The following is a 15,759-nucleotide window of genomic DNA, read 5'->3' on the forward strand; positions in this document are numbered from 1 at the left end:
CTTGTCTTTTTGAGGTCTGTAAAAAGACGTGACAATGCTATCACCTTTAAGTTAAAATATTAGTGTTGGACACCTGGATGACTCAGTCAGTTAAGCCTCCGACTGTTTGATTATGGCTCAGGTCCCTGATCTCAGTGTTAGGAGATCCAGCCTGGTGTCAGGCTCTACACTCAGCACAGAGTCTGCTTAAGATGCTCTCCCTCTGCCCCTCCTCTCTGCCTTCCCTCTCCCGCTACATACTCTTTCCTAAAATACTAGTTGAGGGCTTGGCCTTTTAAGAAAACTTTCTGTTAATGTAAGTTTTTATCATCACTTAATGTTCACTAAGTAATTTATCTGTTCATGGACTTCTATGTTACATAGTTCTCTTATATCCTGTGCTCTGAGCAGAACACACAGAACTTAACCAAGGAAGCCAGTGCTTTAAAAGGTTATCTGAATGATATAGATTTGAAAGCAGAGACAACAAAGCATTTTTAACAGGGTTTTGTGCGTGTGTTTGTGTGTGTGTGTATTTGCAGAGGATGAACAAGTTATAACATTTGATAACAAAAGCTTTGCATGTGCTAGAGGGTTTTTGTAGTTTTTTCCACTTTTTAAAGTAAATACTTGCTTTTGTTTAGTATCATTTATAAAGTAGTAGTATGAGTTAGATCTTTGTTTTTCATGAGAAAAGGTCTTTATCATTTTTTTGCAAAATTGAAAGACTTATGGTAAGGAAGAAAATTATTCTTTTTATATCCTTTTTGTGAAAAATTTCCTAGTAGAATACATATTGGAAAGAAAGGAGGACTAGGAAAGGAACAACTGTATAAATGGTTTTCTGTTTGTTAGTGGAAATGGCTGAAGTTATTTGATGTTGCTTAACTTATTTCAATATATATTTTTAATCTCTATTTATAGTAGAAAATACAGAGTTTTTACAGCAAGCTGCTTTAGAAGAATATGGTCCAGAGCTTCATGTGGCTTTGAGGAGTCGAAGAGATGAATTACACTATTTAAGGAAACTTACCGAACTACTTTTTCCTTATATCTTGCCTCCTAAAGCAACAGACTGCAGGTATAAATAGTCCAGAAAATGTCATAACAGTATTTGCATACCATGCCATATGTATATTGCTATTCCTGATCATAATAGGAGTATACTAAAACTTGAGATTAACCTATGATCATAGTGACTAACTTTTCATTTAAGAAATATAATTTGTCGGGACGCCTGGGTGGCTCAGTTGGTTAGGCAGCTGCCTTCGGCTCGGGTCGTGATCCCAGCGTCCTGGGATCGAGTCCCACATCGGGCTCCTTGCTCCGCAGGGAGCCTGCTTCTCCCTCTGACTCTGCCTGCCTCTCTGTCTGCCTGTGCTCGCTCTCGCTCGCGGTTTCTCTGACAAATAAATAAATAAATAAATCTTTAAAAAAAAAAAAAAAAAAAAAGAAATATAATTTGTCAGGTTGTAAAATGCCAGGTGTTAATCATGTGTTTAGCACTGATCATGTGTTGTGTTGCTTAGAATTGTTTGGGGGTGGGGGAGTGATCTTGGGAAATCAAGATAAATATGAGTCAATCAGCTTTTTTATTTGAGATCATTATACTTTGTTAATTTCTTGGTATTCCATTTTAAAGACATAAGCATTGTGCCTTTGAACAAACTAAACAGACTGAAATTGTGTTTTAAGATAATACCTGGCAAGAATAATTAGAATTCATCTAGACCATCCATCTTTGTTCTGGCAGGAACTTGTTTAGATTATTCTATAAAGTTATCTCATCGCTCTTACCCTAATAATTCTTTTTTTTTTTTTTTTTAAGATTTTATTTATTTGGCAGAGAGAGACACATCAAGAGAGAGAACATAAGCATGGGGAGTGGGAGAAGGAGAAGCAGGCTTCCTGCAGAGCAGAGGCCCCAATGCAGGGCTCAATCCTAGGATCATGACCTGAGCCTAAGGCAGGCACTTAACAACTGAGCCACCCAGGTTCCTCTTACCCTAATAATTCTTAAAGGAGAAACCATGGCTTATTTTAAGTAATGTATTCTATTTTTTACTTTATTTTTTTTTAATTTTATTTTTAAGTAATCTCCATGCCAAAGTGGGGCTTGAACTCACAGCACCTAGATCAAGAGTCGCATGCTCTACCGACTGAGCTGCCAGGCACCCCTAGTGATTTTCTTTATTTCTTTTTATTTTTAATTATTTTTTAAAAGATTATTTATTCGACAGAGAGAGCGCACGTGAGTGTATAAGCAGCGGGGACAGCAGAGGGAGAAGCATGGGGAGCCCCAGTGGGACTTGATCGAGGACCCTGGAATCATGACCTGAGCCAAAGGCAGATGCTTAACTGACTGAGCCGGTTATACTTTGTTAATTTATGGGCCCCTTAGTGATATATTTTAAATAAATATTACTTTGTAACATATATATTTTTTAAAGATTTTATTTACTTACTTCACACAAAGAGCACAAACAGGCAGAACAGCAGGTAGAGGGAGAGGGAGAAGCAGGCTCCCCAGTGACCAGAGAGCCTGATGTGGGGCTCTGTCCCAGGACCCCATGATCATGACCCAGGCTGAGCACAGCTGCTTAATTGACTGAGCCACCCAGACACTCCATAACATAAAGTTTTTATTAAATATTTTAAATATTTTAATGAAAAAATTTTTTTAAGATTTTATTTATTTGACAGAGAAAGAGATCACAGGTAGGCCGAGAGGCAGGCAGAGAGAGAAGGGGAAGCAGTCTTCTTGCTGAGCAGAGAGTCTAATGCGACGCTTGATCCCAGGACCCTGAGATCATGACTTGAGCAGAAGGCAGAGGCTTAACCCACTGAGTCCTAGGCGCCCCTAATTTTAAACAGATTATAATGTTAATTTAAATGTTTTAATTACAAATTATTTTATTAGTTTTAAGCATTAGTTTAAAAATGTATTAAATATTTTAAGTATTCTGAGGTGGGGTGTGTTTTCTAATGCTCACCCAAATCCTTCCCTTTAAGGAAATGCTTTTTTCTCTTAAACAGTACTCTCTTTTAGCCAGTTCAAGAATCGAAGTATGGTCTGCGAACCATTAGAATGAGCATTATTTGGGAGTTTTTTAGAAATGCAGGATCTTGGGGCATACCTACTGAATCATAGTCTGCATTTTAACAAGATCTCTAGGTAAGAAGTGATGTAAATTACTAAATATGCGCAATATTGTTTGTTTTTTCAGATCCCTGACCTTGCTTTTAAGAGAGATCCTTTCTGGTTCGGTGTTCCTTCCTTCTTTGGATTTCCTAGCTGATCCAGTAAGGCTTAAAAAATGGTTTTAAATTGTGATAAAATACATGTAACATAAAGTTTATCATATTAAATGTTTTTATATGTTCAGTTAAGTGGTATTAAATACATTCATTATTGAGCAACCATCACTACTACCCATCTCTAGAACACTTTCCATTGTACAAAACTAAAATTCTGTACCCATTAATAATTCTCCATTCTTCTTCCCTCCAATCCCTTGGCAACCACCAACATACTAACCTATCTCTATGAATTTGACTACTCTGATACTTCATATACGTGGGCCCATGCGTTATTTATCTTTTTGTGACTGCCTTATTTCCCTTAGCATAATGTCCCCAAGATTCATCCATGTTGTAGCATATATTAGAATTTCATTCTTTATCAAGGCTGTATAATATTCCATTGTAGGTATATACCATATTTTGCTATTTATGCATCTACTGATGGACACTTGAGTTGCTTTTATTTTTGAGCCAGTAAGATTTTGAAGAAACAGGAATAATTCATAAACATTTTAAATGCTGAAGTCAGAATAACTTTTCTTTGCCCACTTCCCTAAAAGTGAAACCCTGCATCACATTTACAAAAATTATTTGAGAGACAGTGTGAGCATGAGCTGGGGCCAGGGGCAGAGGGAGAGGGAGAGAATCCTAAGCAGACTCCCTGCTGAGTGTGGAGCCTGACATGGGACTGAGTCCCACAACCCTGAGATCATGACCTGAGCCAAAACCTAGAGTCAGATGCTCAACCGACTGAGGCACCCAGGCACCCCCTGCACGACAGATTTTTTAAAGTCCCTCTGTGTTACATGTGTGCAAACACTTTGCCCCTGTTCCATTTGCTTCTTCATTTTTCTAGAGACTTTCACAATATTAAAAAAGCTTTGAGAACTTTAGGCAGAATATAGTAATGGAATTGTTTTCACCTGTGTGTATTATTTTCCATTAGGATACTGTGAATCATTTGCTTATCATCTTCATAGATGACAGTCCAGTAAGTATTGAGCATTAAGTATGAATTTTGATTCATATCTGTCAAAAGCACATAGCACCTTTATTGAACTAATAAATTCTCTTTCTCCAAAGCCTGAAAAAGCAACTGAACTGCCTTCCCCCTTGGTTCCATTCTTGCAGAAATTTGCAGAACCTAGAAATAAAAAGCCATCTGTAAGTACTTTTAGCAATAATATATATTATTTTTGATATGAACAATTTTATCACATGTTTACATGGTCTTAACTGCTCTTCTCCCATATTGTATCAAGGTGCTGAAGTTAGAATTGAAGCACATCAGAGAGCAGCAAGATCTCTTATTTCGTTTTATGAACTTTCTGAAACAAGAAGGAGCAGTGCATGTATTGCAAATATGTCTGACTGTGGGTGAGGCTTACCTGTGCACTTACTGAAGTCATTATTTCACTTCTTATTTATTAGATTTTAAATACATTTGAATGTTTAGATCAGATCTGATTTTGTAGTTGTCATTGTACTGATTTTCATTTTACTAGATACTCTCATATCACTTTTGAGTTGTCTCTTAAAAGTGTTCACTCCTTTCCAGACAGGGGCATAACTTATAACTGACTTCAACCAACTAACTTCTTTTTAAAATATACCTTAAAAAAATTGAGATATTATTTACACAGTGAAACTCAAAGAACTTAAATGCAGTTTGATCAGTTTTGACAAATCTATACATCTGTGTAGCCTACACTTTTATCAAGATGTAGAACATTTCCATCACCCCAGAAAATTAAGGCCCCTCCCAGATACTCCCACTCGTGCCCTAGCAATCATAGGTCTTGTTTCTCTCACCACAGATTAGTTTTGCCTATACAGTTTCCTTATATAAATGGAGAATATGGTATGTACTCTTTGGTGCCTGGCTTCACTGAGTCAGGGTAATGCTTTTTAAGATGAGTTCATGTTGTGTAGAGGAATATTTTGCTCTTTTTTGTTGTTGTTGACTAGTATTCTTTCGTATGAGTGTACCATGTTTTTTGTTTGTTTTTTAATTCACCTTCCTTGTGGATGAGTATATCTGGACTGCTTTCACTTTTGAGCTATTATGAATGAAATTGCTGTGCACATTCTTGTGTAAGGCTTTCTGTTGGGCATATGTTTAATAACTGGAAGTAGAATTGCTGGGTCACAGGGTGGATACATATTTTTGTTTTATGAGAAACTGCTAAGTTGTTTTCCAGAGTGGTTGTACTATTTTATTTTTTCTAGTGGATGTGTGAGATTCTGGTTGTTCCATACCTTGACCAAAATTTGGTAGTGTTTATCTTTTTAATTTTAGCTGTTTTAAAGGGTGTGTGGTGTTATCTTACTGTGCTTTTAATTTGCATTTCCCTAATGACTAGTGTTGAGCACTTTATAATATGCTTATTGGCCAGTCATATTATCTTTGTACCTGGAAGTGTTTAAGATTAAGAATACATATTCTAATCCTGTTTGCCAAAATTTTTCTGTCTTTCTTTTTTTTTTTTTTTTTTAAGATTTTATTTATTTGTTTGACAAGAGATCACAAGTAGGCAGAGAGGCAGGCAGAGAGAGGAGGGGAAGCAGGCTCCCGATGAGCAGAGAGCCGGATGCCGGGCTCCATTCCAGGACCCTGGGATCATGACCTGAGCTGAAGGCAGAGGCCCCAACCCACTGAGCCGCACAGATGCCCCTGGAGTTTTTTTTATTGGAATTGCATTAAATCAATAGTATAGATCAGCTCAGGGAGTAACGCCATCTTAACAGGATTTGGGTTTCCAGCATATGAACATGGAATATTTTTCCATTCATTTCAGCCTTATTTAATTTCTTTCTATAAAGTTTCATAGTTTTCACTGTAGGTCTTTATGTTTTCTGAAGTATTTGTGTGTGGTATTTAAAATAATTTTTAAATTGTGGCTAATAAACAGAATAGAATTGATTTTTTTTGCATATTGACTTTATATCCTCTGCCATTGCTACATTCATTTAATAGTTCTGGTAGCTTTTTTGTACATTTCCTTAAGATTTTTTATGTACGTAATTATGTCATTTGCAAATACAATTTTACTTTTTCCTTTATAGTGTTTAAGCATTTTATTTGTTTTTATTGCCTGTTGCAGTGGCTAGGACTTTTACTATAATGTTGAACTGAAGCAGTAAAAGTTGGCATTCTTGCTTTGTTCCTGATCTTAGGGGGATATCACTTAGTGTTGTACCATTAATTATGGTACTAGTCTGTTTTTTTTGGTTTTTGGTTTTGTTTTTTTGTTTGTTTGTTTGTTTGTTTGTTTTTTGGTAGATAACCTTGGTCATATTGGGAGAGTTTCCTTCTCTTCCTGGTTTGCTGAGAGGGTTTTTTTTTTTTTTTTTTAAATCATGAATTAATATTAAATTTTTTTTAAAGATTTTATGTATTTATTTGACAGAGAGAGAGATCACAAGCAGGCAGAGGGGCAGGCAGAGAGAGAGGTGGAAGCAGGCTCCTTGCCTAGCAGAGAGCCCAATGTGGGGCTCGATCCCAGGACCCTGAGAATACGACCTGAGTTGAAGGCAGAGGCTTTAACCCACTGAGCCACCCAGGTGCCCTTGAATGGTTTTAATGCATCTCAGTAACCTGTTTTATCGTCACCGAATTATTTCCATTGTTACCTTATTGTGGAGCTATAATGATGTCCTCTCTTTATTGGTAATTTGTATTTTCTTTTTTCTTAACCTATATTGCTAGGGATTTTATCATATCTATTAATATTTTTGATTTGCTAATTTTCCACTCTTATTTTTATTATTTCTACTTACCTTGAGTTTAACTTACATCTCTTTTTCTGGCTTCTTAATTTTATTTCTATCTTCTTTTTGAATATAGGCTTTTTTAAAACTATAAATTTTTCTCTATGAATTGCCATAGCTAAATTCTAAAATTTTGGAGTTTTAGATTTTTTTAAAAAAATTTACCTATTTATTTAACAGAGAGCATAAGCAAGAGGAGCAGCCGGCAGAGGGAGAGGGAGAAGCATGTAACCAATGTGGTACTTGAACTCATGACCCTGAGATCAAGAGTTGTATGCTTTACTGACTAAGCCTGCCAGGTGCCCCCAAATATGTGGTGTTTTTATTATAATTAAGTTTTAAGTATTTTAAAATTTCCCTCTGGTTTATTTTTTGGCTTTATTTTACCAACATTTGAGGATTTTTAAGATACTTTCCTGTGAGGGTTTTCTAATCTAATACTGTTCTCATTAAGGCACCTGGGTGGCTCAGTCAGTTAAACATCTGACTCTTGATTTCAACTCTGGTCATGATCTCAGGGCCTAGGGATTGAGCCCTGCATGGCGGGCTCATGCTTCCTGGGGAGTCTGCTTGAGGGTTCTCTCTCCCTTGCCCTCTGCTCTCCCCTCATCCCAACTTAAGCACACGTGTGCTGACTCTCTCTCAAATAAGTAAATAAAGCTTTAAAAAAATACTGGTCTGATCAGACAACATACTCTGTGTGATTCAGTCTTTTGAAATTTATTGGAACTTGTTTTATGGTTCATCCATGTGTTCTGTCTTAAAGAATGTTCCCTGTACATGTGAGAAGAACTTCTGTTTTGTTGTTAGGTAGTGTTCTGTAAATGTCAGTTAGGTTAAGTTGATGGATTGTCTAAAAATATTCTGTATTCTTTCTGATTTCTTAATGGATTTGCTATTTTTACCTTTAGTTTTATAATTTTTCCATGTATTTTGAACGTTATTAGGTGCAGACACAGGATTGTTATGTGTTTGTGATGAATTTGTCCTTTTATCATTATAAAATGCTCTTTATTTCTGGTAATTCTCTGTCTTGAAGTCAGCTTGGTTTGAGATTAATATAGCTACACTGTCTTTTTTTCACAAAGGGGCTTGCATTATATGTCTTTTTCTATATGATTAAATTGGATAATATTTCTTACAAACAGCATGGAGTTGACTCTTTCTATTTATTTATTTATTTATTTATTTTTTAAAAAGATTTTATTTATTTATTTGACAGAGAGATCACAAGTGGGCAGAGAGGGAAGCAGGGGAGGTGGGGAAGCAGGCTCCCCACTGAGCAGAGAGCCTGATGTGGGACTCCATTCCAGGACCCTGGGATCCTGACCTGAGCGGAAGGCAGAGGCTTTAACCCACTGAGCCACTCACATGCCCCCTGGAGTTGAATCTTTTTAATAAGAAATTTAGTTTTGTAATCTTTGTTTTCTAGTTGGGGCATGTCGTGTACCTTTATACTTAATGTAATTATTATAGGTTTATTGTTAAGTCTTTGATCTTAGTGTTTATTTTGTATTTCTTCTGTATATTCTTTATTCTTTTACTCCTTTCCTTCCTTTTTTTGGATTACTTGACTATTTTTTAGTATTCCATTTTATCTCTTCTGTTGATTTCATGTCTCTTTCTGTGCTCTTCTCTTTGCTTTAGTGGTTGCTCTGAGATTACATGTCAGTATTTATCATAGTCTTCATTTAAAAATACTTAACTGCTTCAGGAACACTTTAAGATATTCAGGGTACTTCCAGTTACCCTCTTCTGTCTGATGTAATGTTACATATTTTAATTCTGTGTAGGCTCTAAACTCTACAGTACATTGGTATTTCTTCTGCAAACCCTCCACACATGCACACCTCCCCCATTTCGGCCCTTAAATTATTGGTATATTTACCTTCCTGGGTCTTTTTACCTCATTCTGCAGAACCAGGTTTCTGTTTTCTTTCTGCTTTTCTCTTCTGCTGAAAGCAATATTTTTTTTACATTGTAGTACCAATCCAGTGGAGGTAAATTTTCTTAGTTTTTGTCTTTCTTTTAAATTTAAATTCAGTTAATTAACCTACAAGTATTACTGTTTTCAGAGGTAGAGGTAAGTGATTCATCAGTCTTCTGTAATACCTAATGCTCATCACATCACGTGCCCTCCTTCACCCAGTTGCCCCTTCTCCCCACCCATCTCTCCTCTAGCAATCCTCAGTTTGTTTCCTTTAGGTATAAGTCTCTCATGGTTTGTCTCTGGCTCTGATTTTGTCTTGTTTTATTTTTCTCCCTCTTTTCCTATGATCCTCTGTTTTGTTTCTTGAATTCCACATATGAAGTTAGATCATGTGATAATTATCTTTCTTTGATTGACTTATTTTGCTTAGCATAATGCCCTCTGGTTCTATCCACGTTGTTGCATTTAGCAAGATTTCATTTTTTTGGTGGCTGATTAGTATTCCATTTAAAAAAATATATATATATGTATACACACACACACACACACACACACACACCACATCTTCTTTATACATTCATCTGTCAGTGGACATGTGGGCTCTTTCCATAGTTTGGCTATTGTGGACATTGCTGCTGTAAATGTTGGGGTGGCAGTTGTCCCTTCAGATCACTACATTTGTATTTTTGGGGTAAATCCCTAGTAGTGCACTTGCTGGGTCATAGGGTAGCTTTGTTTTCAACTTTGTGAGGAGCTTCCATACTGTTTTCCAGAGTGGCTGCACCAGCTTGCATTCTCACCAGCAGAGTGAGAGGGTTCCCCTTTCTCCACATCCTCACCATCATCTGTCATTTCCTGACTTAATTTTTGACATTCTGACTGGTATGATGTAGTATGTCATTGTGGTTTTGATTTGTATTTCCCTGATGCTGAGTGATGTGGAGAACTTTTTTAGTGTGTGTTGGCCATTTGGATGTCTTCATTGGAGAAATGTCTGTTCTTGTCTTCTGCCCATTTTTTGACTGGATTATTTGTTCTTTGGGTGTTGAGTTTGATAAGTACTTTATAGATTTTTAGATACTAGCCCTTTATCTGGTAAGACATTTGCAAATATCTACTCTCATTCTGTCTGTTGTCTTTTGGTTTTGTTGACTGTTTCCTCTGCTATGCAAAAGCTTTTGATCTTGAAGTATCAGTAGTTCATTTTTGCCTTTGTTTCCCTTGCCTTTGGAGATGTGTCTAGCAAGAAATTGCTGTGGCTAAGGTCACAGAGGTTGCTGCCTATGTTCTTTAGGATTTTGATGGATTCCTGTCTCACATTTACATCTTTCATTGTCTATTTTGAGCCTCTTTTTGTGTGTGGTGTAAGGAAGTGGTCCAGTTTCATTTTTCTCCTGTGGTTGTCCAATTTTCGCATCACCATTTGTTGAAGAGACTGTCTTTTTTCCAGTGGGTATTCTTCCTTACTTTGGTGAAGATGATTTGACTGTAGAGTTGGGGTCCATTTCTGGGTTCTTTGTTCTGTTCCATTAATCTCTGTGTCTGTTTTTTTTGCCAATACCATACCATCTTGATATTTACAGTTTTGTAATAGAGTTTAAAGGCTGGGATTGTGATGCTGCCAGCTTTGGTGTTCCTTTTCAATATTCTTTTGGCTATTCAGAGTCTTTTTTGGTTCCATACAAATTTTAGGATTATTTGTTTCAGCTCTGTCAAACAGATTGGTGGTATTTTGATAGGGATTGCATTGAATGAACATGGAATTTTTCCATTTTGTGTCTTCCGCAATTTCTTTTATAAATGTTCTGTAGTTCCTAAAGTATAGATCCTTTACCTCTTTGGTTAGGTTTATTCTTAGGTATCTTATGTTTTTGGGTGCAGTTGTACATGGGATCAACTCCTTAATTTCTCTTTTTTTCCTGTTTCATTGTTAGTGTATAGAAATGCAGCTAACTTCTGTGCATTTATTTTATGTCATGCCACTTTGCTGAATTCCTGTATGAGTTTTAGCAGTTTTGGGGATGGAGTCTTTTGGGTTTCCCACACAGAGTATACTGTCATCTGCTAAGAGTAAAAGTTTAACTTCTTCTTTGCTAATTTGGGTTCCTTTTATTCCTTTTTGTTGTCTGATTGCTGAAGGTAGGACTGCTAGTACTATGTTGAACAGCAGTTTTGAGAATGGGCATCCCTGCCATGTTCCTGACCTTAAGGGAAAAGCTCTCAGTTTTTTCCCCATTGAGAATGATATTTGTTGTGGGCTTTTCATAGATGGTTTTTATGATTTTGAGGTATGTTCCCTCTATCCTTATACTGTGAAGAGAAAGAATGCTGTACTTTGACAAATGCTTTGTCTGCATCTATTGAGAGGATCATATGGTTCTTGCCCTTTTTCTATTAAAATAGCATCTCTCATTGATTGATTTGTGGATGTTGAACCAGCCTTGCAATCCAGGAATAAATCACAGTTGGTCATGGTGAATAATCCTTTGTACTGTTGTATCCTATTGGCTAGTATCTTGGTGAGAATTTTTGCATCCATGTTCATCAGGGATATTGGTCTGTAATTCTCCTTTTTTGTGGGGGTCTTTGTCTGGTTTTGGGATTAAGGTAATGCTGGCCTCATAGAGTTTGGAAGTTTTCCTTCCATTTTTATTTTTTGAAACAGCTTCAGGAGAATAGGCATTAATTCTTTTTTAAGTGTTTGGTAGAATTCCCCTTGAAAGCCATCCGGCCCTGGACTCTTGTTTGTTGGAAGATTTTTGATGACTACTTCAATTCCTTGCTGGTTATGGGTCTGTCCAGGTTTTCTGTTTCTTCCTGTTTCAATTTTGGTAGTTTATATGTCTCTAGGAATGCATCCATTTCTTCCTGATTGCCTAATTTGTTGGCATATTGTTGCTTATAATATGTTCTTATAATTGTTTGTATTTCTTTGGTTTTTATTGTGATCTCTCCTCTTTCATTCATGATTTTATTCATTTGGTCCTTTGTCTTTTCTTTTTGGTAAGTCTGGCCAGGGGTTTAACAATCTTATTAATCCTTTTAGAGAACCATCTCCTAGTTTTCTGTTCTGCTGTTCTTTTGGTTTCTGTTTCATTGATTTTTGCTTTAATCTTTATTAATTCTCTTCTCCTGCTGGATTTGAGCTTTATTTGCTGTTCTTTCTCCAGCTCTCCTCTACGTATAAGGTTAGGTTTTATATTTGAGACCTTTCTTGTTTCTTGTGAAAGCCTTGTATTGCTAAATACTTCCCCCTTAGGACTGCCTTTGCTGAATCCCAAAGGTTTTGAACAGTTGGGTTTTCATTTTCATTTGTTTCCATGAATTTTTTAAAAGATTTTATGTATTTATTTGAGAGAGTGCATGCATGCAGAAGCATGGGGAGGGGCAGAGAGAGAGGGAAAAGCGGGCTCTCTGTTGAGCAGAGAAGCCTGACATGGAGCTTAATCCCAGAATTCTGAGATCATGATCTGAGCTGAAGGCTGATGCTTAACCAACGAGCCTCCCAGGTGCCCCTCCATGAATTTTTAAATCCTTTAATTTTCTGGTTGCTAAACTCATTGTTTAGTAGAGTGGTCTTTAGTCTCCATATATTTGAGTTCTTTCCAAATTTCCTTTTGTGATTAGTTCAAGTTTCAAAGCTTTGTGGTCTGAAAATATGCAAGGATTGAGTCCAGTCTTTGGTACCAGTTGAGACTTGATTTGTGACCCAATATGTGGTCTATTCTGGAGAATGTTCCATGGACGCTTGAGAAGAATATGTATTCTGTTGCTTTATGATAGACTGTTCTGAATATATCTGTGTATTCTATCTGGTCCGGTGTGTCCTTCAAAGTTCTTGTTTCCTTGTTGATATTCTGCTTAGATGATCTGTCCATTGCAGTGAGGGGGGGTGTTAAAGTCCCCTCCTATTATTGTATTATTATCAGTGTGTTTCTTTAATTTTGTTATTAATTGCTTTATATAATTTATGCCCCATATTAGGGTCATAAATATTTACAACTGTTAGATACTCTTGTTTGATAGACCCTTTAATTATGATAATAGTGTCCTTCCCCATCTTTTATTACAGTTCTTGGCTTAAAATCGAGTTTGTCTGATATAAGGATTGCTATCCCAGCTTTCTTTTGATGTTGATTACCATGATAAATGGTTGTCCACCCCCTCACGTTCCATCTGGAGGCATCTGTGCATCTAAAATGAGTCTCTTGCAGACAGCATATCAATGGGTATTGCTCTTTTAGCAATTCCAATATCCATTCAATATCCTGTTGATTGTGGCATTAAGAATAACTATTGGAAGATAGGAATTTAGTGCTCTTGTATTAGCTATAAAGCCACTTTCTATATATTGTCTCTGTTCCTTTCTGGTACGTTAATTTTGGCCTCTCTCTTTACTTAAGGGATAGCCTTTAGTATTTCTTGTAGAGGTTGTTTAGTGATCACAAATTCTTTTAGTTTCTATTTGTCCTGGAAGCTTTTTATCTCTCTTTTTATTTTGAATGACATCCTTGCTGAATAAAGTATTCTTGGCTGCATATTGTTCTCATTTAACACCCTGAATATATCATTACCAGTCCTTTCTGGTCTGCCGGTCTCTGTGGTTAGGTCTGTTGTCAGTCTAATATTTCTGTGCTTGTAGGTTACTGACCTCTTGTCCCGAGCTACTCTCAGGAGTTTCTCTTTGTCTCTGAGATTTGCAAGCTTCACTATTCTATGTTGAGGTGTTGACCTATTTTTTTTTTTTTAAGATTTTTATTTTATTTATTTGACAGACAGAGATCACAAGTAGGCAGAGAGGCAGGCAGAGAGAGAGAGAGGAGGAAGCAGGCTCTCCGCCGAGCGGAGAGTCCGATGCGGGGCTCGATCCCAGGACCCTGGGATCATGACCTGAGCCAAAGGCAGAGGCTTTAACCCACTGAGCCACCCAGGCGCCCTGAGGTGTTGACCTATTTTTAGTGATTTTGAGGAGGATTCTCTGTGCCTCCTGGACTTAAATGCCTGCTCCCTTTCCCAGATTAGAGAAATTCTCTGCTATAATTTGCTGCAAATACCTTCTGCCTCTGCCTTCCTCTTCTTCTGGGATCTCAATTATTCTAACACTGTTTTGCTTTATGGTATCACTTATCTCTCAAGTTCTCCCTTCATGATGCAGTAGTTGTTTATCTCTCTTTTTCTCAGCTGCTTTATTATCCATCATTTTGTCTCCTCTATCACTAATTCTCTCTTTTGCCTCATTTATCCTAGCAGTTAGAGCCTCCATTATTTTATTGCATCTCATTAATAGCCTTTTTGATTTTGACTTGATTAGATTTTATTCTTTTATTTCTCCAGGAAAGGATTCTCTTGTGTCTTCTATGCTTTTTTCAAGCCCACTAGTATCTTTTAAATCATTATTCTGAACTTAGTTCTGACATCTTACTTATATCCATAATGATTAAGACCCTGGCAGTATTGCCTCTTTTGTTCTTTCTTGAGGTGTGTTTTTCTCTCTTGTTATTCTTTCAGAAAGTGGTTGTCTTTCTATATGTAGAGTTACAGCTATTCTTTCCTTAGATCCTTGGTTGAGTTCTCAGGTGTTCAGAATGATATGATAGCTATCTAGCTAAATTCCATGAGACTAGAGGAAACTAAGATCTCCTACTCCTCTGCCATATTGGACTATGAGTTTTTGTCATTTTGGAAAGATGTTTATTTTGTCTTCATTTTGATGGATATTTTTATGAAATATGGAATTTTAGGTTGACAGGTTTTACTTTCAGCACCCTGAGATAATGATCTGAGGTGAAATCAAGATTTGGACACTTAAAAAAAAAAAAAAAAAAAAAAAGATTTGGACACTTGATCGACTGAGCCACCCAGGTGCCCCAATTCTGTTCCTTCTAAGGTGAAATTACCTACCATTCTTATGTATGCACCTCTCTCTATAATATTCCCTTTCTCCCTGGTTGGTTTTACAGTTTTCTCTTAATTTTTGGTTCTCAGAAATTTGACTATACTATGTAGTTTTCTTTTTGTATGTTCTGCTTGGATTTTACTGAGTTGATATGTAAGTTGGTGTCTTTCATCACTTTTGAAACTTCTTGGCTGTTGAGGTGCCTGGGTGGCTAAGGCATTTAAATGTCTGACTCTTGGGTTTTTGTTCTGATCAGGATCTCTCAGTCGTGAGGTTGAGCCCTGTGTTGGGGTCCACTCTTTGAGTGTGGAGCGTGTTTGGGATCAGTTCTTTTCTCTCCTCCAATCCTCCCCCCATTCTCCCACCACTCACGCTCTCTCTCCCTCCCTAAAAATTTTCAAAAAAAAAAAAAAGAAAGAAAGAAATTTCTTGTATTTTATCTCTTCAGATATTCTACCTCATTTTTTTTCTTTTCCCTTCAAGGCTCTAATTATATGAATTTGCTGTTGTCCCAAAATCATCTATGTTCTGTTCCTTTTTTTAAAAAAACTACTTCCTTTCCTCTCTGTTTATCAGTTGAATAATTAAAAATTAGGGGATGAAGTCCATGTTAATATCTCTTGTAGTAAGGAAAGGCAGTTAATATTTTGTCTATTCTACTGCTATCATCTGTGATTTTAGAAAAAAAGATTAATTTGTTCATGTACTCAGCCTCATTAGTAGTGTGTAGTCTCCATGATAGATAGAAGTATTGTTTAAAAATACTGACTGGAGCTTAAAAAAGCCTTAGTTTTCACTGTTTAGTGAATTGGATTTCAAAATATTAAAGACCCTTGGTATAAAATATGTTCTTTAAATACACTAATCTAAATTTTAGAAA

General features: G+C 36.6%; 1 protein-coding gene across 6 annotated transcripts in view; it reads left to right on the forward strand.

Moving 5' to 3' along the window:
* SNX14 (sorting nexin 14) overlaps positions 1-15,759 on the forward strand; it is a 94,347-nt gene that overhangs the window by 29,948 nt on the left and 48,640 nt on the right. For 5 of the 6 annotated variants that reach the window (XM_032339128.1, XM_032339122.1, XM_032339126.1 and 2 more), the window contains exons 8-12: positions 904-1,060; positions 3,207-3,282; positions 4,229-4,273; positions 4,366-4,446; positions 4,545-4,659. In XM_032339128.1, coding sequence (XP_032195019.1) covers positions 904-1,060; positions 3,207-3,282; positions 4,229-4,273; positions 4,366-4,446; positions 4,545-4,659 — 474 coding nt within the window. The remainder of the gene's footprint in view (positions 1-903; positions 1,061-3,206; positions 3,283-4,228; positions 4,274-4,365; positions 4,447-4,544; positions 4,660-15,759) is intronic. The other variant, XM_032339124.1, reaches the window with a different exon arrangement.

The sequence above is a fragment of the Mustela erminea genome, chromosome 4 (assembly GCF_009829155.1).
Source record: "Mustela erminea isolate mMusErm1 chromosome 4, mMusErm1.Pri, whole genome shotgun sequence".
Taxonomy (NCBI): Eukaryota; Metazoa; Chordata; class Mammalia; order Carnivora; family Mustelidae; genus Mustela; species Mustela erminea.